The sequence below is a fragment of the Engraulis encrasicolus genome, chromosome 5 (assembly GCF_034702125.1).
Source record: "Engraulis encrasicolus isolate BLACKSEA-1 chromosome 5, IST_EnEncr_1.0, whole genome shotgun sequence".
Taxonomy (NCBI): Eukaryota; Metazoa; Chordata; class Actinopteri; order Clupeiformes; family Engraulidae; genus Engraulis; species Engraulis encrasicolus.
The window spans coordinates 57,979,264-58,004,087 of NC_085861.1; the positions used below are offsets into that span (position 1 = coordinate 57,979,264).

General features: G+C 40.8%; 1 protein-coding gene across 3 annotated transcripts in view; it reads left to right on the top strand.

The window, feature by feature from the left end:
* msh5 (mutS homolog 5) overlaps positions 1–24,824 on the top strand; it is a 248,287-nt gene that overhangs the window by 175,581 nt on the left and 47,882 nt on the right. For all 3 annotated transcript variants that reach the window (XM_063199820.1, XM_063199819.1, XM_063199818.1), the window contains one exon: positions 2,557–2,706. In XM_063199820.1, the coding sequence (XP_063055890.1) occupies positions 2,557–2,706 (150 nt within the window). The remainder of the gene's footprint in view (positions 1–2,556; positions 2,707–24,824) is intronic.

The following is a 24,824-nucleotide window of genomic DNA, read 5'->3' on the forward strand; positions in this document are numbered from 1 at the left end:
CCTTACTAAGGTTATATTGGTAATAAATCCCTTATTGTGCATGAACAAGACATTTGTGAATACATGCTTAACAACTGCCTTATTTTGCTTAATACATGCCTTACAAGTTATTTATACAGGCATTAATATTGTATGTATTAGTGCTAATAGATGTATCCCTAAAATAAAGTGTTACCAAAACACCTACAAAGTCAAAACTCCTACAAAGTCAGGATCTGGATATTTCATCATCTGTGCATTTTATTACACAAAGTATTGAGTTTTATTATAGAGAGTCAAACCACTTCTTGATCACGTCACGTCTCGAGTTACTTCCTGGGCTGGAGAATCAAAACATACTTGCCTTGCTAGCTAGCCTATTCCTAAACATATGATGGAGGGATAAGGAGTTTTGCTGCCATCAAGATAGGTGTAAAATGGAAGGTTGTAATGAAAGACAGCATGCAACACAGCAGGAAGTAACTTAATTTTGGGTGAGTACTTTGGCACGTCTACTTCTATCTACAGAACGAAAACTGCCAGTCAAGTTACATTGGCTAGCTAGCATTTCAGATGATGTGGCTCTGAACAATAGCCTGACCAGGTGATTATTGCATCGAAATAGTTTACTTGGAAGCTACTGGTGTTGTTCTTCGGGCGTGAAAATGCATTTAGACCCGCAATTTAAACTCTGAGAGTCAGAGCGCACCCGTGACAAAAAAGGCTTTATCTCAGTTCGAATGTTGAAAAACGCTATTTTTACCTAAACCAGTGCTTGCTTAAAGTGGAATAACTTCAGAATGGAATAAGCTAGAAACAAACCGTAAAAATATACAGACAGCTGAGTTTTTGGGCTTTCGAACAAGATGTGTCTGTGGCTGTTCAAAAAATGATGAAATTGTCTGGGAGTCTACAGCTAAATTCCAAAAAACGGCTGGTATTGAATGTGTTAAGAAAGCAAGTTGACTCTGCATCTGTGCTTAATCGGCTGACTTGGACTAAGCGTTAACATATTGCCACTGGTAACTGGCGCTCTATTGCATACAGCCAATAATCTCTCACATGAATAGCCTACCATTTTCATTTATATATATTCAATTACCATACATGACCTGAAACGTGTCCTCTGGTTGTTTATAATTTTCACAATGTCTGTTTGCTTCGAGCCCAAGTCCGACCCGAGCCTGACAGATATTCTATTTTTTTTTGTCCAAGTCCGGCCCGGCCCATCGGGTTCCGACCAGGCCCGTTGGGCTTCGGTCGGGTTGCCATACTCTAATAAACACATACAGATTTCCACATTCGCACACCAGCTCTGGAGGCTGCCGTTCAGAGCCAACTGTCTAGGGTTCACGTGAGAGTGCGCACACACAAAGGCAGTAATAATAGTCCTAACATAGCCTAATTTCATGACATCAAGACCTGGCTTACTGGCCTACACACGAGTTATTTCCAAAATGTGCATGAAGTAAGTTTATTACAACACCTGTGGAGCTTGCCACAGAAAAAAAGTATTCAATTATAGAGTATAATTTAAATGTGAGTACAATGTGTAAAATTTTATTTTAGAGTCCTGCACCGGTCCGTTTTTTGAGAGCCGTATCCACAGAGTACCGCACCCACCCATCCACTTACCCGTGCTTTTTTTTAAGTTAAATTCGTACCCAGCTGGACCCGTTAACATTCTACCCGTTACCCAACCGTTCGGGTGAAAAATCACACAAATCGAAAGTGTTCCCATAGTGCACTGTATTTTTCAAATGCACCCTTGAAAAAAAAACAACATTGCACCAACAAGGCTTCTACAGGAAATGAGTGCCAAGGTATGATTTCAAGGGATGGTTAGCAAATAATAGCCTACTGAAAAGGACCACTGTTTTTATTCACGTGCTACCCATGCTACCCACCTGTATGTAACTTACCCACCCACATACCCACCGGTAAAATTACAGTATGTTTAAAACCCACCCGTTTCAGCATCTATTTACCCATGCCCGCAGGTACCCGATCCGGTGCAGGACTCTGCTGTATTTCAACTTCAATATGACTAAATAAAAGTTAATACATTCTGTCGATTTACAATCGACAACTGATTCACAAGCAACAACTGACGCTGGGGACATATGCAGGCGAAACGAGCGATGCAAAGAGAGGCGAAATTCAGAGTTCCATTTTGACAGCTTAACGGTCATCAGGTTGTTCCAGTGAATAGAATGACACATTTCTTTTTTTTTATTATTTGATTGACTACCGTAGGTGAAATTAGCTCCTCATATGCATAATATTAAGCTTGGCCGAAAATTCTCGCTTCACCTCGCTCCTGTTGGCTTGCCTTCCCTTCCCTCATTGGAAAGAATGGCAAAGTTTGCTACGCTTGATTTGCTTGTATGTGTACCTGGGGTTTTGCTTGAAAGTCAGCATATGTACTGCATTTGATGTTGCTTTTTTTCAAAGCTTTTATTTCATGATGCAATCGCATCAAGTATATCTCAAGTATTTCACTAACCTGACCAAAAGGACAGCAGCAGACCTGCATGCATAAAACAGCTGACCTGCATGCCTTCCTGTTTTCTGTAGGTGGGGCTTATTGTCTTCATGGCTCTGATTGGATCTGACGTGCCGGCCAAGGAAGCAGAGATCGGTCTGGTAGACGGCATCTTTACACGCATGCAGAGTCGCGAGTCTGTCTCTGTAGGCCTTAGCACCTTCATGATTGACCTCAATCAGGTGAGGCAACGTTATTTTTCTTTCCCCCCCCCTTTTTTTGGTGGTGTATGTGTGTGTGGTGGGGGGGGGGGGGGTGGGGGTGGGAGAGTATAGGAAGGGAGTATAGGAAGGGACCGAAGCAGAGCTCGGGATTCCTCAAATCCTTGATTATATTCATTTTACGATAATTTTGTGATATACACGGTTTGGTAACTTTATAACAGTGAAATGAGTCATTATCTCACACGGTCATTATTTTACACGGAATCAGCCAAATTTGTCTCGGGAAGCCTAAACAAACCTTGTTGGCTAAAACTTCATCGAAGATGGCGGAGCCACATGCTGAACCTAAAAATTAATCGTAGGACAATGTTGCTGGTGAACTCACTGCCATAAGATCTATGCTGGAGCAGTTGATTGGCGATATGACTATAGTGAAAAGTGGTATTAAGAGACTGAGTGAGACGGTCGCAGCCCTTGGGGCTAGGATGGATGAGGCAGAGACGAGGGTCTCCCGCTTGGAGGACGAAGAAGTGAAGGCGAGTGTGATCAGGGGAGAGATGGAAAAACAGAACCGTCGCTTGCAAGAGAAGCTGACGACCCTCGAGGGTTTTTCCCGACGTCAAAACGTTAGACTTTCTGGCATGGATGAAGGGACAGAGAGAACTGATTTAGAGGGATGTGTGAAAACATTTCTGTCTGAGGTGTTGCAAGTCGAGGCGGAAGATGCGTTCTTTGAAATCGACAGAATACATTGTGGCGGACCTAAATCCAAAGAGGAGGATGCACAATCCGGACACATCATCATCCGCTTCTTACGTGATAAAGCCAAGTCATGCGTTCTTGATGCAGCTAGAAAAAAAAAATGTCTGGAGAGACATGAGAGTGCGCCTGTTTCAGGATTATGCACCAGAGGTCTTGGAGAAACCGAAGTCATGACTTTTTCCCGTGAACGGCAAACACCACTAGTTCTCCAGTACAACAGCAGCAAAGCATTTCATCAGTGGACTCTGGCCAGCCAAAATGGAGGAGAAAAGTGTTCAGGTGCCGTCAGATATTGAAGAGACTGATTACCTAATCTGATAGGCTACTTTGAGGTGTGACAAGTAACAGTTGATTCACATATTTTCCATGTAGCAGGTTTATCTGCCTAAATACATTTTGGGGAAATGTATAGCCTATGGACTTGAAAACGTTACAAGGAAATTATTTTCAGGTTGTTTACTGTAGCTATTACCGTATTTTGCGGACCATAAGACGCATATAAAATCATAAAATATTGTCAAAAACTGCCAGAGCGTCTTATGAGCCAGTGCGTCCAATGTGTGAAAAAAATCATGGCCGCGAGACTCTGTCGATATTTTAGAACGACTTTGGGGGGAATCGGGTCTGCACATTTTGAAAAAATACTTGTAGGTACAGTGCCCTCCATAATTATTGGCACCCCTGGTTGAGATGTGTTTTTTTTGCTTCCAATTATTTTATTTTTTTTCTAAATAATATGGGACCTTAATGGAAAAAAAGAGAAATATCCAACCTTCAATACAAGTGCATTTATTCAGTGGGGAAAAAATCCCACATAAAGAAATAATTATTTGACATCAAATAATGTGTGTCACAATTATTAGCACCCCTGGTGTTAATATTTTGTACAACCCCCTTTTGCCAACAAAACAGCACCTAATCTTCTCCTATAATGTTTCACAAGATGGGAAAAGACAGAAAGAGGGATCTTCAGCCATTCCTCTTTGCAGAATCTCTCTAAATCATCCAGAGACCTGAGTCCTCTCCTCTGTACTCTCCTCTTCTGCTCACCCCACAGGTTCTCAATGGGGTTGAGGTCAGGGGACTGAGATGGCCATGGGAGGAGCTTGATTTTGTGTCTGGTGAACCATTTCTGTGTAGATTTGGCCATATGTTTAGGGTCATTGTCTTGCTGAAAGACCCAGTGACGACCCAGCTTCAGCTTTCGGGCAGAGGGCAACAGATTTTGATTTAAAATGTCCTGGTATTTCAAAGCATTCATGATGCCATGCACCCTAACAAGGTTCCCAGGGCCTTTGGAAGCGAAACAGCCCCACAGCATCACTGACCCACCCCCATACTTCACAGTGGGTATGAGGTGCTTTTCAGCATGCGCATCTTTCGTGGTACGCCAGACCCACTTAGAGTGTTTGTTGCCAAAAAGCTCAATCTTGGTCTCATCTGACCAAAGCACACGGTCCCAGTTGAAGCCCCAATACCGCTTGGCGAACTCCAGACGCTTGCGTTTATGATTGTGAGTGAGGAAAGGTTTTCTCCGTGCATGCCTCCCAAACAGCTTGTTGGCGTGTAGACAGCGCCTGATGGTTGATTTGGAGACTTTGTGACCCCAGGATGCTACCATTTGTTGTGATTCTGTAACAGTGAGCTTTGGAGATCTTTTGATTTCTCTTACCATCCTCCTCACTGTGCGTGGTGGCAAAATAAACTTGGGTCCTCGTCCAGGCTTGTTTACCACTGTTCCAGTTGTTTTGAACTTCTTAATTATTCCTCTCACAGTGGATATGGGCAGCTGCAGTTGAGTGGCAATCTTCTTGTAGCCTCTGCCTGACCTGTGAAGGTCGACGCACATCTGCCTCACTTGTATGCTGTGTTCCTTTGTCTTTCCCATGTTTAAGAGTGGATAAGAGAAATGGCCTCGGTGTCACGTCATATTTATACCCCAGGGAAACAGGAAGTGATGAATTACTAATTAAATGTTCCTACATACTCTGGTAAACTTTGTAAACTACTGTAGAAATGACAGAAATGCTTCAATTATATTTATTTCCTGGGAATTGTTAAGGGTGCCAATAATTGTGGAACAGGTGATTTAATGAAAAATAATTATTTTTTAGTCAGGGATTTTTTTATTTTCTTACAATTCATTTGAGTTGAAGGCTACATTTTCCTACAATTTTCAGTGTGACAGTATTCTTCTGCAATAAACACTGAATTTATTTTAAGGCTTTTAACACATCTCAACCAGGGGTGCCAATAATTATGGAGGGCACTGTATACCAGTAATCAAGAGCGTCGCGGGGTAGGCTGTGTACAGTAGGCAGGTTACAATGGCACCTGTTAAGAATGACTTCTCTCTCTTTCTCTCTTTCTCTCTCTCTCTCTCTCTCGTGCGCGCATTGCAAGCTGTTGCATATTATTTGCTCGATGCAGAGTTATGATGGCGTACGCGCTCTCGTTGACATGTTTGTGTGCAATGGTTTCATGCATTCGCAAGACGTTATTGCAGTAAAGCGTGTGAAAAGCGTGGAAGGGCCGTTGACTGGTATTTCAGTGTCCTTGACTGAAACAAGTTGCAAGACTCCACACTTCAACATCCTTTGCGATCGGCACAACAGTGATTCTTATCAGAAAGCTACTGTGCCTACGCACAGACCCTATAGTTAAATTACAAACATTAGCGAACATTGAAAAAAGATCAGACAACAACCGTCGGGTAGGTTTATGAAAGCGGAGTTGAGAAGTTCCGCGAAAATGCATCGTCACGTCAGAGAAAGATGTTTGCTACTGTGCGACAACATTACCACTATTTCATGACTGCCTAAACGTCTTCGTCATGGATGAATGGGCAACAATATTTTTTCCAGCCAGGATTGCACTGAAAAGTAGGCTACTCCTGTTAAAAAAGTGCACGGGTGGCCGACGCTGCGCGTGTGTGTGTGTGTGGGAGGGAGGGGAGGTAGAGACGCGGAGCAGATCTCGAGGAGAGAGGGTCGCGACTCCTGAAATAGCCTACCAGGCGATTCTTTTTCAATGTTCTATGAATCTGTTGCTGAATAGCCTACATTAAATGTGTTTAAACATTTTTCTTTGAAAGAACATGCGTAAAATTCAGTGATGGCTTCATACTTTAAGGAACTGCTCAAAAACGCTAGGTTGTGATATTCGGCAACGTTTGATATTGCGTGTATTCGGCCACGCATGTTATTTTTTGTGCATTCTTAACAACAACAGCATTAGTTATGAAATTATGAAATTAGTTATGAAGTGCGTCCTATGATGCAGTGCGAAAAAGTGAAAAAAGTCACTGTCCCTGGTGGTGCGTCTTTTAACCCAGTGCGTCTTTTGGTCCCGAAAATACGGTATTAGCTGAAGACGTTTGAATAATTTTGATGTTTTGGTGGTGATAAAAAAATATGTTGACACATGTGAATAATAGCCAGTTAGCTTGCTATCAAAATGCTAAATCAGAGAATCTTGAAAAACAACACACACCCAGAGGAGGAAGTGTGAAATAAATTAATTAAATTGAAATTTGATCCAAATAGCTCATTACAGAAGAAAGTGAACACGCTATGTTTTGTCTGAATCAGAAATACGTTGAACAGGGTGAAAAAACTGGCAAATTACTAGCACACAGAGTACGTCAAATACAATCTAATAACTTGATTCCCTCTATTTTCAAAGATGACAATACGACACTGACCACTGATAAAATTAAGATTAATGAGGAGTTTACTAAGTTTTATAAGAAATTTTACACATCGAATGGACCTGTAGAGGAACCAAGATTATCAGAATTATTTTCCTCAATTAACTCATTGGCTGCCAGTCATTTTCATAAAGGAGTAACCCAGAGTGCCAGAGATTTTTCAGCATTTTGGGTGTTTTTTGGAGGCTCACAGAAAATTGAGTTCTGTGTCTATGTCAACACCATACCTATCAAAACACAGATTAGACGCTCATCTGTCATTAGAAGAAAACGGTGTCTCTCTACCCCTTTCCGTTCTTTCATAAACATCTGTTGAAAATAAGTGGAATTCGCCAAATGCTGCTTTCTAGCTGAGAAAACGCCATTTGAAGTAGAACTATAACTGCAAACGATTTTGCCCATAATGACATCGTCCTAACAACTCCAAACCTATCAGATGCTATTACGTAGTCTTCTGTCATCTGTAGCCTAGACAAAAGATTGTTTGTATGATCCTTTCAACCTAGTAATGTGCTGAAATATAACGGGGGTGGGCTCGAAAACAAGAGTGTTTTGGTTTAGTTGCTGGCGTGCACAATGGATCATGACAGCAGGTGCACGTAACTCTGTGATCTCACAGAAATACTGTCTCATCGTCCTCCCTCTGTTTAGCCTACTTTGAGCTCTCTCGTTTGGGAACAAATCTCAGCTGGTTTGTTTCCTCCAGTAGGTTACCGTGTGTGTGTGAAGGGGAGGCAGGCAGGCAGCCCAGCATAGTTTACTGCAGCTTCTTTGGCAGAGCGGACAATTTGCAGATTGATGATTACTGTCATCATGTTTCTGCTATATTAGTGATCTTGTCATATTCATATATTGTTCAATGAATTTTCTTTTGATAAAGTACTGATGATCACATATCCAACATTTCACATGCCGATTGGAGTGGTGAAGTCTAGCTGGTCTGAGGCTAAGTGCAATGCTTTCTCATGTGAGCTGAATGAATCTGACCAGACAAAAAGGCTACTCTGTTCCAAGAATCTGCAACCCCCCTGTCTATTTTGATGATACAGTAAGCTGATCATACTATACAGATCCATAACAAGTAACTGTAGAATGAGTAAAAATAGTTGACTTACCAAGGCTCCTTTATTTAGGCTTAGTTGTAAGCTGTTAGCGATTTCGTGCTAGCTAGCTAGCGTAACAAACTTTATAGCCAAGCATTCCCAACTGAGGTGACACATTACCACTAGTGCCCATACTAGCGCATTTTCCTGTTAGATGATCTTTTGTACGCATCATCCTGATATTGTGTAGGCTGATCACATTATCCAAAATGAAACGGTTGCCACACAGATAATCTCTGGTTGAACATGATGTATTTTGGGCAAGCTAGCTACAACTAGCTAGATAGCAAAAGGGGGTTGTATTTTGTTCATGAGAGGAAGTTTTTTTTTTTGTCAAGCTCTGACACTAAAATCAGTAGAATACCTGTGTTAAAATCAGAGGGCAAGAAAGTAGACTACTGTTAGCCTAGCGAGCTAAACCCATACAGCTGAAAGCTGACATGGGTCTAGAGTCGCTGGGAAGCCGTGTGGGCGGGATAAACGGTTGTCTATCAAATGCCTCGGCACTCAACGCAATGCAATAGGATGGCGCAACAACCAATCACATTGAATCCCCACACAGCAAACGGTAGGGGCGTGGCCAGCAATGGTTCCGGAGGCGCTACTTGCAGCCACAGCCAGCTGCACGAGAGTAGGCTGCCGGCTTCAGACTCCGAGAACTATACAAACAACAACTGACGGCTGTTTGCACATACAACCCACTCAGTATCAAAACACAATGTCTACATAGGTTAACGATTAGCGTGTTTGAATCTTTGGTAACTTTTAACGGCTGCGATTTCGTTCTACACCCTGAAGAAATGGTCTACTGGTTCTGTAAAATGCTAGCTTGCCCTGCTACCCCCGTCAGTTCATGGCAGAGATTCTGTGCATCTCGGCTTTCTGACTGCAATAATAAAATATTAAATTACCATTTACAAAGGCCTAAACATATGGTCAGCAATCAGACAAGTTATATGAACTATCATTTAAGTATTAATGGACGTCATCATTTAAGAACTCGTTTATCAAACCATTTGAAATGATAGCACCGGGTCAACTGGTATTTTGTTTATAACTACAACTGATCTCTTTTCAACCATTAAAATGCTTGAAATGACTCACCAATTTAGTGACAGTTATAATAAGACCCACAACATTAAAAACGAGACATTTGGGAGCATTGGAAGTATATAAGTAGCTTACTAAATAGATGGGTATGAGACCTTGCCGGTCGAGCTAGCGGCTAGCCCACCTCTCGTCAAATAACACACCTAGCTTGGTATCCAGCTAGCAAGCTTACACAGAACATTGACAACGATCATATTAGTTTATGCAACCATTTAACAAGCCCAAAATTGCTAAACATTTTGCTGGTTGGTGAAGGAGGGTCCTGTGGTTGAATACGAGGCATGTTTGAACTGTGTAAGTGAAAACACAATTTATTTCGGCAACTCGTTTCGGCTGTGGTGGTGGTCAGACGCATTTCCTCCTAGGCTGGTGCAATGCTACGCTAGCAGCCAGTTTTCACTTGGGGCGTGTAGAGCCACAGCCTTCTGAAAGCCCAGTTGTGTCGTCACTAGCTAGCCCAGCCCCGATCCCGCCCCTCACGATTTGATTGGCCAGAAAGCCTGGTCTACCTTGGACCGATTGTAGATTCAGGAACGCTAGACTGCCCCCGGGGGCACATTCAATTTGCGGCCTCTAGGGGCGTCTAGATTTCTAGGCTAGACTACTGTCACAGGTGCTTTACTTTCCAAAATGATTTTGCTATGCTACTTTTGAGATTATTATAGTAAAAGGGGATGTTTTTTGCCTTGACATTTCCTCTTGCTCTGAGCTAATGCCCTGCCCTGACTGTTCCTAAGGACACTTCTGCCACCTACAGGAACAGTTAGAACATGAGTAGAGCTGTGAAATTTTAACACAACATAGGACAGACCGTCCTCAAGGCGTGGCTGTAAAAAAACGCAATTATCGGCGGACGCCGCCAAAGGCAGGGGGCGTCACTTTTCGAAATGACGTCATTCGCCGCCCAAGGCAGCCAATGAGTTAAAGGTCCAGTCTAATAGAAAACTATGAGTTTACATGGTTTCAAACGTGTTTTCATGTGTCCAGAAACAGAACTCTAATGTACAGAAGTTGTTTTGTTCAGTAGTAAGGACTGTTTGTAAACGTTGTTTTAACCGTTTTTCAACACTCTTAGTCCTCCCCCCCCAAAAAAACGAGCCGGAATTGATGTCAAAAGATGAAAAATCACGTCTCAATCCACGCACTTGTGTCAGCCAAAATATCTGCACTTATTTGCCGTTAAGCTGAGGGTGGGAAGTGCACTGCATCTCAGTACACAGTGCACAGTGCGGGGAATGGAACGCACACCGGGTCATTAGAAGCGCCTTGGCTAACTGGATCTGTGCACACTGTGGGAGCTGTGAAATTTGAGTGCGGATACGATAGTGATGTTATAGTTCAAATATACTATCTCTTTGCCTTATAGAGTGCACGGTGTTCCTTATCCAAGACGGCGAACAGTTTGCAAAGAAATGTTTTCAATTTCAATGAAATAGAAAGTCCAACAGTACGAGTTCTGCAACTACAAGGCTAGCTTATTAGCTTTCCCCACGTCTCCACACTACCAAGAAAACTTCCAAGCACAACACCACTGTATAAAATATAGGACACCGTCCACCGACATGGAGTGAAACAAATAGCTCTGATACCAAATCTGCCCCCCGACATTTTCGCTGTTGGGGTGAATATCTAACACCGTCACATTGTAAGCTTGACCTCAAAAGACACGTAGTAGCAACATGGGGTTTCTAAACAGTCTGGAATAGCCAGTAGCACCAAAAGAGTTGAACATGTCACACGGAGATTATGTATCTGACACATTTACAATATATGTTCACACCGGTATACGGTAGCTGAACGGTCAATCAAGGGGGCCAAAGTTACGGAAAGTGTTTCATCTGTTACATACTGTATCATATTTACAGCTATTCCACCCATACAACCCTGAAAGCACAGTAGGTCGACGAAGCTAGCAGGCTAGCTAGTCCTACTCACCGATGTGCTGACTGAGACCCAGGCGAGCACCATTAGCAGTCTCACGCTCCGTTTCCAAATACAGTATCTGTCAGGGCTTCTATGAATTATAATTTCAACGATCGAACACCCCATTCTTGCCTGCCGTCAATCCCATGTCATCGTGCTGCTATCGTCTCCAGCTGCTACTGTATGTTTTTGCAATGGCCAGGACAACAATCGCGGTCTTTACAAATTACATCAACCTACTGTGTTTGAAAAGTGATCAAATCTGTAAGAATTAAGTTGTAATGTAGACTCTGAAGTACATTTTCAAACTTTATAGTCAGTCAGGACAGCGTCATGTCTGCAACTCATCTCGAGTCGCACTTTGGCTTGCTAGCTCAGCTGTAGCTCTACTCCAACGAGACGAGGCAGGTAAAGAACACTCCCCATGGCTCTGAAATATGAGGTAACGGTGCCACCTAGTGGTTTGCCAACATGTAGGCACAACAACTACCGGTACCCACAGTAGGCCTACAATGCCATATAAAACAGCGTTGAAGCATTACAAAAAATCTTGTTTTAATTCTTGTAAAAAAAACCCCGATATTTCCGGAGTCATGAAATTCATATTTTGACAACACCCAGGCATCGTGCAATCAGAAATGTGTATTTTGTAAATTAACTAAAACCTATAAAATTATAAACCCAAATTATTTTTTACTTAATTAATGATTCAGGTTTATGGGTTTTGAATAATGGTGCACATAACATGTAAGAATGGTTTTCTATTAGAGTGGACCTTTAAAACACCTAGTTTAACAAGAGAGCAAGAAATAGGGTTAGAAGAAGAGTTCACAATAACAGAAGTTAAAAAGGCTACCAAAATCTGAGGCTGGGCAAGTCGCCTGTTAATGATAGTTTTCCATCTGATTTCTGTAGAATATTTATGGAAGAACTGGCGACTAGGCTTCTAGCAGTTTATACAGATGCTTTGAAGGGGGGTAGATTGCCACCTAGCATGAGGTCAGCAGTTATCACATTATTACATAAAAAGGGAAAGATCCTCAATATTGTGGTAATTACCGCCCAATTTCATTGATAAATGTGGATAAAATAATATTTCTAAGGTTCTAGCCATTAGGCTTGAGAAAGTGCTTCCTAGCTTAGTAGTGCAAGGGGATCAGGTGAGTTTTGTGAAGCATAGATGTTAAGCTGACAATTTACGAAATATATTGCACATATTTTGGAAGAGCAGGAGTATCCCAGATCCTGTTGTGGCCTTCTCATTGGACGCCGAAAAGGCGTACGACAAAATAGAGTACCTATCTGTTCTATACGCTAAGAACATTTGGTTTTGGTCAGTCAATGCAGTGGTTGGAGTTAGTGTACACTGACCCTATGGCTACTGTTTTTATGAATGGGATAATGTCACCATCCTTTAATCTTAGTCGTGCTACTAGACCGGGCTCACCATTGTCACTGCTTATTTTTTGCGTTATTTCTTGAACCCCTTGCTATTACATTACGCGAATGTAAACATATAGAAGGAGTAATTATGGGACAAGAACAACACAAACTTTTTTTGTATGCTGATGACATTCAAGTAATCCTGATGTGGCAGTTTCCCACATATTGCAGGAAACTAAAGTTGTTGTCCCTATCCCCAGTTGCTCCAATCAGTAACAAATATTTTTATTTATTTTCATAAACTTTTCTTGCGCCAGCGTAGGCATGTAACCCCCCATTTCTTTCGATGTGTTGGCTGTCACAAGGACGACCTGTGCTATGTGTATCCCGCCCTTTCCCTTTCGCAAATCCAACTGCGCATGCTAGTGAAATATTGCTTTGAAAAGCCCACCTGGGAAACTCCCATTGTGATACTGCACTCCACTCTTAATGTGTTTGGGTCTGTGGGACCAGTTTGCAGTTTTTGTTTAAGGAAAATTAGATAGCCTACTTTTTATATTGAGATTAACTGGCCAGGGCTCGTAATCAGGAAAATAAAGTTAGTTGTCCTCTCTATCTCCTGCCCTCAAACATACTCAGAACTTCAGAGGCAGGATGAAGGGAACATAAGGGTGCACAGCAGCTTTTTTTTCTTTTCAGCCCAGGTCCTGGGCAATAATATCTTCTCTGTAACAAAAACATGAACACCATACATAGGCCTATACATTATACATTATATGTACAGTTGAGGACGATATTATTAGCCCGCCTCCTGAAATTAGACATATCTCTTCATTGATCATTGAGAATGATCATTATTAATAAATGCATGTTATTCTGGAAACGAATACACCATGGAGATAGTATCCAATAAGTTAAAATTGGACTTTTCCATTTTCCCAATGAGTTTAAACAAAAAAGTGTAAAAATGGCAAGGACAAAATTATTTGCCCCCTTATCATTAATAGTCAATACAGTGCCATTTATGAACAAAAATTGACACCAGGCACTTTGATTAGTTGTTAACTATGTTGGCACATGTCCTACCAGGGATTTTGGCCCGTTTTTTTTAATTGCAAATAGTTAAAGTGTATATCTCAGGTTAATTTTTATTCAAAATAATGGAATTCCTGTGATAGTTCTACCACTTCAACAATTATCCATCGTTTTTTTCATGCAACAGGGCATCAGAAAATGAAATATAATGGGGAAAAGTGTGTATTTTCAGTAACATGTTCAAAAGAATTCTAATCTATTGTGTGACGTCAGGCGAGGCCATTCAGTAGCCCGCAGTAGCGGTAGCCCTGCATTCTGTACGGTGTATGATTGAATTATGCCGTACGATTGCGCTTGCCTCAGAGTGCGAGTCTCGAAAGCTTGAATTTGGAGAAGTAGTACCATGTGATTTCAAATTTCAAGTAGGCCTACACTACAAATTACGAGACATTGTTAGTATCAACCTTTAGTAGGTCTATCACGCCATTTCAGCATAATGTCGAAGTGGGAAAGAATGTAGGCCTAAACAGCGACAAATAATAAATAAATAAAACCGTTTGGGTGAATCATTCGCTCCAAGCTTTTTAACGGCAAGGTACAAAGCAGTCAGCTTCTGTAAGAGTGCCAGAGATTATCAAATTCAAAGGACTGCAAAGCAATCTGTCTGGGCACAGCGGAAAGCACCTGTGCGGTCCACACGGCCGTCAGCAGAAAACGAATGAACCTCCCTTGCAATATGTCCGAAAACATCAGTACGCCGTATGTCAAATGGCGCATTTGTCTACTGTTTCGAGCACCAAGTTTCATTGTCATTGCCGCGAGTTTCTGACAAACCAAATAGTTGAGCTGCACAACGTGACACTATCATACATACACAACATGATGAAGCGCCCCCCCTCACGTTTGACATCCTCAGACCGAAGTCTCATAAGGGGGTAAAGACCGTGAACATAGTGACACACACTTCACAGTGGTGTTGGTGAAAACGAAACGAAGTTGCCTCCCACGGCCCAAACGCAAAATAATGCCGAAAATTGAATGCCCTCCTTGTCCTGGCTAGGGCAACTGGCGCGTTATCACTGCTTCTGATTCAATGTACCAGCACTTGCATTGTACTCGCGCTGCACTTGTCTCACAATGCAATCGGCTGCGTGCTCCGGGCCAAATAGTCAACTCTCCCACCTTGTGGACACAGAAGGGAACAATTTGAAGAACGCGTTTCAGAGGGACGGACGGACAGACATGTATGGGACACTGGGACGCATCTAAAAACGTGGATCCAACGCGCGTAGGAAATAGAGACTGAAAAGATACAACCAAAAGGCTCTACTCGAAGGCTCCAGCTAACGCTGTTGAAAGATTGTTTGCATATCTCCCTAGCCATCTGAATGAGAGGTTTTTATCAAACGTCATACCAAATCTACATAGGCTAGTTTTGGTATTTATGTTTATATTTGATCTGGCGATTATTGTTTTACTGTCTTGCTTGAGCCGCTCTGTTTGGATTACTAGAAGACTTTCCATGGATTATCCTGCATCGTCTCAGTGTCGTGAGTAACCTGGAACATAAGTAGGCTATATCATCAGAGGTGAGCTTAGTCACTTTTGACCGCGAGAGACTTTGTTTGGAAGGCCTATAGGCTACATTTGCGCCACACAACGTGGATTATTGAAACTGAAGACTTGATTTCTTCTATAGGCCTATGGATACTTTCGTTTGGTAGGACCCTAGGCCTATAATTACGGACAGTGCAGTTTTGTTGTGACACTCAGACTTTTTTTTTTTTGAAAGAATATAACCGAAATTGTCCCGCCACCACGTGGCTTACCTAGGGGCTATTGATTTGTGACACGCATGTGGGTGACCTTTACTGAAGTTGCATGTAATATAATCTATAGAACAGTCAAAGGAAATTGAAAATAGGCCATGTGATTTTTACAACAGCGGCATTGACTCGGGTGCTATACATTAGCCTACTGATTTGCACCTAGGAAAAGTTTGACGCGATTTCAGCACCATGGACAGTTACTTCACAGTCGGGCGAATAGCACCACATTTTAGGCTGCTCAGATAATTTCAAGAGACCCGTTTGTGCTGTTTGTAATTTAGGTAGCCTATTGCATTTAGCTGACACGATATTGGCAGTTAATTAACAATGATTACAAGCAAGCCCAAAAATATGAAGGGACTGAAAAAAGAAGCCCATGTCGCGTAGGCCCAAGCAGAATTTGCAACCCTGCATGAATAGCATTTCTACTAAAACTAGTTGGCCAAAAGTTACTAAATCATTTGGAAGTTTTTACAGTGTCCTGTATGAGAAAAGCCGCACGATTACCGGTAGTTGCGATCTCTATTATAGGCCTAAGGCAGGCCACGGCCGTTATATCATTAGTGATCGTCACCTCGCCTATGTAAAATTCCAGGCAAATAAAATTAGAACGTTCACAGATGGCCTCGCCTGACGTAGTCGCCAGGTTACGGTTAAACCCACATTTGCCACAACAAACAACAAAAATCGTTGTTTAACATCGTTTTTGGAGGGACTTATATGTGTGGATCATTTATTGAATGCAGTGTGTACACATTGATCCAAAGTAGTGGTTAACCTGCGATATACAATTTAAGCTGGTCCAAATTGCATGGATGTTGAGGATGGACATTCATTTTCAGCACTCTTCAAATACTATCTAAAGTATTGAGGTCTGAACCACTCCATGACCATGGTTTTAGTATCCTTGAAGAACATTTGAACTATTTTGGATGCAAGTTTTGGGTTATTATCTTATTGAAAGATCCAGTGAAGATCTTAACTCCCTCTATGAGCATATTTTTGCAAGGTCACTTTCCACATTCTATCATAATTTTCAGTTTTTATGGTGCCGTACACCCAAACAAGGTTTCCTGTGGCTGAGGCTGCCACAGAATGATGCATCCACCACCATGTTTAATTGTGGAAACCATCTTATAACGATTTAAGGTCTATCCCTTTCTTCACCTGACAGAAGCAGAATTCATGCATCATCAAAGCAGGTGCAATTGAATATCATCAGATGAAAGCAGAGACGTTCAAAACTCATGTTTGACTTTCAAATGTTCACCGGCAAAGCTCAATAACACTCTGATATGCACTGCCTTTAGTAAAGGGGTTCTTCTGTGATGATGGCCCCAAAGCCAAATATGATGACAAGCCCTAACAACTGTCTTTCGTGGGGGGGGGGGGAAACCCCCAGGTGAGGCCAGGTCAATAACAATCATCTTAGTCCATGGGCCGGAGCAGAAGTTGGTATCACCTGGGGTGGCAAAGTCTATCAATGTTTTTTGTAATCCTCCATGCCTGAGGGACATTATTTGGTATGATAGCCCTCTGGAAGTGGTAGCTTTCTTATATTTTTACTCACTTTTATAATGACACCCAGTGCATTTCGCAATACATGCCTATATATGGATGTAGGCGTATGCAAGTGTCTGTGATGATGGGATATATTTTTATTGATGTTACATCACATGTAGACACCTTAGGGATTTTAAAAATATACAGTTTTGATGGATAATGTACTTTTCTATGAATTATATAGGTAAAAATATATCCGTCATACACTTTTTCAGCAATATAATGCAAGGTTAGATTGATGCAGAAGCCTGTAGGAGGGTGGGTCAAATCCTAATACTTGCTATATCATATCTGTAGAGTGTGGGCTTTCAGAAAATATATGGGTTTCCTAGTTTAATACACCTATTTAGGCCAAACACCCATAACTGTCTAATGGATTTCAATGGAAATCAATGCATTTCAATGTAATCCCAAACACATTACATACCTAAGGTATAGAGGAATGTAGGAAGTTGGGAGATGTCACAATGCACATTATATCACATCTGGAGTGTGTAGACCTCGGAAAATAAATGGATTGGATAGCTCAATAGAAATTACACAGTTATTTTATACCCACACCTCATGGCCGTCCATTAAAAACCAATGCATTTCAAAGTACAATATACTTTACAGAACTTAAGTACGCATAGAGGAAGTTGGGAGACCACAGGGGGATAGGTTGGATTGCAACTTTTGCTATATCATATCTGGAGAGTGTGTGCTTTCAGAAAATACATGGGTTTGATCGCCTAATATAAGGTATGCTGCTATTTTAGGCCTAGAACTCATAATTGTCCAATGGATTTGAATGAAAACCAATGCATTGCAATGTAATGCAAAGTATATTACAGAAATGTGTTGTAGAGGAATGTTGGAAATTGGGAGTTGTTCCAATGCATATTATATCACATCTAGAGTATGTAGACCTTTAGAAAGTATATGGACTAGATCAATGATTCTCGAACTTTAGGCCTGGGCCCACTGGTTGGCCCTTACTGATTTCCAAGTGGGACTTGAAATCATTTTCTAAAAATCTAAATCATATTTGTTTGTAGTGTATGTTTTGTTTTATTTATTCAGTCAGTGATGAGCCCTGAAGAAGTTTCTAGGGGACCCCGAGTTGGAATAGGTTGGGCACCCCTGGATTAGACCGTTTGATACACATTACAGAGTTATTTAGACCCAAACCTCATAGCCGTCCATTGAAAATCAAAGCATTTCCAGGTAATGCAAAGTGCATTACAGAACTAAGGTATAGCTCAATGTAAGTTGACAGATCTCTCAATGCACATTATATAGCTTCTGTAGACCTTTGGAAAACAAATGGGCTTGATATGCAGTACAGTTATTTTAGACTCAAAACTCATCTAGCCATTGAAAATCAAATCAAACTAGGCTATATTACAGAATGAAGGTAGGTCTAAAGTGTAACGGAGAAAACCGGAAGATGCGATTGCAATTGCTCACACATCAGTTTCAAGAACAGTACATGGAGATCCTGCATAACAGTATTTTCATTTTGTCTGGAACATACTGGGTATGTTGGGTGTGTTGACTGCTGTAGTGTCAAAGACAGATAAGACTAGGTACATCATGATACAGACAGAAATGGCATCAGGTGAGTCCTGTTTAATTTCATATGTGTTGTGACTGAGATGTTGGAGAATGAGTAAGTACATGATGAACAATAACTATACTACAGACTTGTGAGAACACCAACCAGCGGGAATATAACTCCACAAACATGCTGGAGGGAAGAAGGAATCTCACAGGGATTTGATGATTCATCAAGGAAGAAAAGATACTCAAGGGAAACTAATTCATTGCATTGATTGTTGCCTCTGAGTCTAATAGAGTGAAGCACACAAAGTGAATATTTCGACACAGAAAGCCAAATCAATCCATCATTAGCTTCAGAAAGAATAAAATGAAGGTTTTTGAGCGACCATCTCACTCTCCTGATCTCAACATCATTGAGCCACTCAGGGGAAACCTCAAATGTGAGGTTCCAGCAAGACACCCAAAGGTATTATAGGAAACAACCATTCTGCCAGGAAGAATGTGCTGTTTTGTCATCAGAAAACATTAAGAGCCTTATCCACAACTACCACAAACAATTTAGAGCGGTCCTTGATGTTAAGCAGGGCCATATTCAGCATCAGAAACTAGGGTATGTAAACTTTTGAACAGGGTCATTTGGGTTGTTTGGGTTGTGATCATGCTTTTGAAAGAGTAAACACAGAATATTGCTAATAAATATCTTAAGCCAGTCTCTAGCAATGAGTGAAAAAAAAGGTTTTGTGTAATCCGTCATATTTCGTGAGAAATCGCAGAGAAAGCGTCTATTCTGCTGGGGTATGTAAACATATGAGCACCACTGTACATCACCAAAACGTCTGAGGGATGTGGGAAGCAAGGGTCTCACAGCCACCAAAAGCACATGTATGATCACCCTGTCACTTCCCAGTAAGGGTTTACAGTATGAAGTTCAAAGACACCCTTAAAAGCCAGAGGAACTGAGCCAGAGGCCTTAGTGTCATGTGTTCTAAAATCAACTCATTACTCAGAAATTGAAACTGTTCATGAAACTTACCCCTATCATTTTCCAATTTGTTGCGCCAGCAACCAGAAATCACCAATGATGCTGATTGGATGGGGAAAAAGCCACAGGACCCAACAAATGGCAAACAGCTCCTAAATTCAACTTCATCATTTATTAGGGGTGGTACGGTTCACAAAAGTCACGATTCGGTCCATATCACGGTTTCAAGGTCACGGTTTTCGGTTTTGTACGGTTCTGTTTTTTGTTTTTTTTTAAATAAATAAAATTCATTATGCACTGGAAATGTATAATATAAAAATTACAATGAAAATGTAAGCTTATCATGGGCATGTTGAATTTGACTTCATTTAACCTGTAACAAGGTGAAGTTACTGAAAGAGGAAAGATATCAATGATTTTAACATGCTTCCATTTATTTCACAAAAAGGGAGAACTAAGTCCTAACTTTTAAGTTGACAAATATTCAAATATTACTTACTATAACACATTTGACGTGTAAAAATAAAACAGCTACACTCCTGTAGGCAATGGGACCATTAGGTCAGTGCAGTATGACTATTTTGGTTAATGACACACTGAGAACGAATTGGACTTTTATTTTGATACCGCTTTCTGCGAGTTTTGCGCTTAGGATGAAAGTTGCTTCCTATCATGAAACTGCCGGCCGTGAGAGGCATAGAAGTGAAATCAGAAGTCAAATTCAATTTTAAGTGAACAAGAGATAGGGTTAGGTTATGTTAAAATGTGACAGTTAAGGTAACAAATCATTTAAAAAGATCGTTTTTTTTAGAAGTGTAGGCCTATGCACAAGAATGTTTCAAAAAACGTCTGTGAAGCTGAGCCTGCTAAAACAGTCAAATTTTATTTTGGTTATAGTGTTAAACATCAATGTTAACTAGGCAACAGCACAAAGTCCCCTTCATTCCATCAGAGTTTAACTGGCTACATATAATTAGGCCTAACAGTTAAGGACAGCGCAGTGAATCTGATGGATATGGTCAGTTATCTCGCATTTTGCCGTCCGGGATCCCCATTCAATGCCACGTGGATATAGCCTACACTAGGCTACTGTAACGTAAGTCATAGTCTACTTTGTTCTGCTAATCTGTCATTTTTGTACATTCATGTTCATTTAATTGAAATTGGTCAGAATAAAGGCTGGGGGCAGTCACTTGCGCTAACGTGGAGAGAGAGGTGGGAGAGAAAGACGCTGCTGACCGACCTGCACTTGCGCAGGCTAGGCTTACTGTAGCCTAGTCAGCTGGTGCATGCTGTTACATTATGCATTTCAGTTGGCTGATAGAAATCAGTCTTTCCACACCCAATATCCTACGTAGTCTTTGTGTTGTATGCTTGTAAAAGTAGTAGGATTTTAATTGTGTTGTCCGCCGGAGGTCACTCTCTCTTTTTTTTTTTTTGGAAACCGTGGACACCGTGCGGTTGCGCATCACCCCGTTCCGTGACATCCAGACCGTACGGTTTCGGTTTGCGACGCAAACCGTTCCATGCCTATCATTTATCATTCACCATGTTTTCTATACAGCTACAGTATAGCGCAAACACTGAATCTCTTCATGACTGTTTTTTTGGAAGACTAGATATAATAGCCCAACCTGACTGATTACGATAATAGTGATGGAGATTTTGAAAATGATAATACACACACATTATAATTTGTTAAAACAACATACCATAGGTGCAATTGCCATGTTATGTGTGAAGGATTCTGAATGTACTATTTGCATTCTTGTCATTGAACAGTTAGTGTCATTAAATTCTCATTTCTGTGAGTGAGCTGACAATTGTAATATTCTTCTTTTGCAAATGCCATTGTGAGAGTTACATATCCTCTTGACCTCTTGCCTTGTCCTAATTAATCTTGTTTTCAAACACTTGAGTGTCCACCTCCTGTAGACTCAAGTTGAGCCATTTTTGCAACCAAGGCACTATGGTCTCTATCAAGATCTAATGTGCCTGGTCAGCCATTGATACTTTCTGAAAATAACATCCACATGCCCATCAACTAATCATCCACAGGGTGTCAGAAACTTTTTCCATAACTGCAAGTAGGCTATATGATAAAAGGAGACCAGGCAACATTTTTTCACTTCATGGGTGACCCAATACTACCAGTGCGTATGGGTTTGAGGTTCAACAAAACAAAATTGCCAAAAGAAAATCTCATTTCATATAACGAAGTAAGCGTGATCAAGTTTGTATCGATAGCACTCTGGCCCATTGTAGGACATCTTAGCATGCATCTCCAGCACATGCCTACCATCACTTTAATTTATTAGCAATATAGGCTAAATGTGTCCTGGCCCACTGACTGAAAAAAAGACTATTTAACATAATGTATGTAGGCTTTCTAAAGATCCACTGGATGTGACATTTGTGTTGTGATATCTCCCAACTTCCTACATTCCTCTACCTTAGTTCTACAATGTAATTGCAGAACTTGCATTTGCAATGCATTTTAATGGCCAGCTTCTAAAGTACCTGAATTATGTGCATTTAGCAATCTAATCCATATATTTTCCAAAGGTTCATAATGTGCATTGAAACATCTCCCAACTTCTTCTATCCCTACATACACTAAGCTCTGTAAAGTCCTAAAGATGTCATACTTTTAAATGCATTGATTTTTAATGGACGGCCATGAGTTGTGGGTCTAAAATAAGTGAGTTATTTCTAGTAAGCTATCCAATCCATATATTTCCTTTGGTCTATACACTGTAGATGTGATATAATGTGCATTGATGCATCTCACAACTTCCTACATTCCACTATACCTTAGTTATGTAATGTGCTTTGCATTACATTGAAATGCATTGATTTCCATTGAAATCCATTAGACAGTTATAGGTTTTGGGCCTAAATAGGTGTATAATTTATATTAAACTAGCAAACCCATATATTTTCTGAATGCCCAAACCCTACAGATATGATATAGCAAGCATTGGGATTTGACCCACCCTCCTACAGGCTTCTGCATCAATCTAACCTTGCATTATATTGCTGAAAAAGTGTACGACGGATACATTGTGACTTATCTAATTCATAGGAAAGTACATTATCAATCAAACCTGTATATTTTTAAAATCCCTACGGTGTCTACATGTGATGTAACATCAATAAAAACATATACCATCATCACAGACACTTGCATACGCCTACATCCATATACAGGCATGTATTGTGAAATGCACTGGGTGTCATTATAAAAGTGAGTAAAAATATAAGAAAGCTACCACTTCCAGAGGGCTATCATACCAAATAATGTCCCTCAGGCATGGAGGATTACAAAAAACATTGATAGACTTTGCTACCCCAGGTGATACCAATATGTGAAAATTTGGCCTCTGGCTCATAGCCTATCTAGGCAGGTGTCCAATGCTTCTTTGGTCTAATGAGGCTAAGCAGTTTCCACATTTACACATAGTGGAAGGGCATCAAGTTTAGTCTGTTATTCAGCCTCAGACACAGGGAGTCTGGGTCTGAATCTGGATTGCTGGGTCTTCCAACAACATTGTAACCCAAAGCATACATTTAGATTAGTTCAGAGGTTCTTCAAGGACACTAAAACCATGATATTGGAATCACCCGCTCATAGTCCAGTCCTCAATCCCACTGAGAGTCTGTGGTTAATGTCTATGCTCAGCATCCATGCGATTTGGACCAGCTAGAACACTTTGCAGTGAAGAAATGGGCCAAAATCCCTAGTGGGGCATGTTCCAACCTAGGTAGCAACTTATCAGAGCCTGTTGTCAGTTTTGGTTAATAAATGGCGCCATATTGACTATTAATGATCAGGGGGCTAATAATTTTGTCCTTGTCATTTTTGCCCTTTTTTGTTTAAACTCATCGTAACAATAGAAAAATCCAAATTCAACTCATCGAACATTATCTCCATCAGTGTATGTGTTTCCAGAATAACAGAAACGGTGAATAATGGTCATTCTTACTGAGAAATCAAGAGAAATGTCTAATTTCAGGAGGGGGGCTAATAATATCGTCCTCAACTGTATGTATATATACACCGAGACAATGTGATATAACGATACCATACCGATATACCGATAGAGGCATAGGCACTGGGCCCTCAGGCGTCAAAAATTGCCCGGGCCCTTTTCAGATCCCAGTCCAGCCCTGCATACAGTATCTGGGCATTAAACTGACCCCTGGTTTGGACAAAATTATGCATATAAATATTGCTCCAATTATACAAAATAGTATATCTCTTCTACATAATTGGGCAAAATGAACCTTTCTATATTGGGGAGAATTCACTTAGTTAAGATGATCATTTCCCCCAAAATTCAGTATGTTATGTATATGTTACCTTTGACCTTTCCACAAGGCCTGCTTAAACGTTACAATAAAGTTGTGGAGAATTTTGTGTGGGCGGGTAAAAAGGCTTTGTCAAAGGTGGAATGGTACCACTACGTCTTCTCTCTCTCCCAGTTAGCAAAAAGGTACAAACTTAACACTTTCCCAGATGCCTTTTTTACCCAGAGTGGTAGAAGGACTCCCCATGATCATCCAGTCTTGGCTTTTGTACAAGAAACATGGGCAAGGTCTTACAAACTTATTAATATTTGTCCTTTTCTTTCAACTAAAGCTTCCATTTGGTTCAAAAACAAGCTGTTAATTGGTTAAAAAAAACCCTAAAAAAAACATTTATGTGGGAAACATGGTTGAAATGCGGTATTAATCTAGTGGGGGATGTGTTTGGTGATAATGGGATTAAATCATTTAGTGATATTAAACAAGATTTTAACCTTGATAAAAAGGAATACTGGAAATATTTACAACTCTCCCATTGTATTAGAGCTAAGCTGAAATCTGTACCAGACCCTCCATCTGGCTTTCAGGAGGTTTTTATGAAACCAGGCTTTAATCTTTACTTTCTACCAGCTTATCAGAGAGGCACAGGCCTCCAAATTGGAGGGACTGAGGTGTTGGGGAAAAAGATTTGGGCACGCCAATTTTGGAAGATACATGGAAATGGTTGGTCGAATCTTGGCACACCTGTTCACGAAAAACGCAATCTCAGCTCATTCAGTATTAAGTGCTCCACAGAAAGTACTGGACTCTGTAAACTGTAAACAGTAAACTGGTCAAACTGAAACTAATGGATAGTGATACTTATTGGAAATGTTAGAAAGAAACTG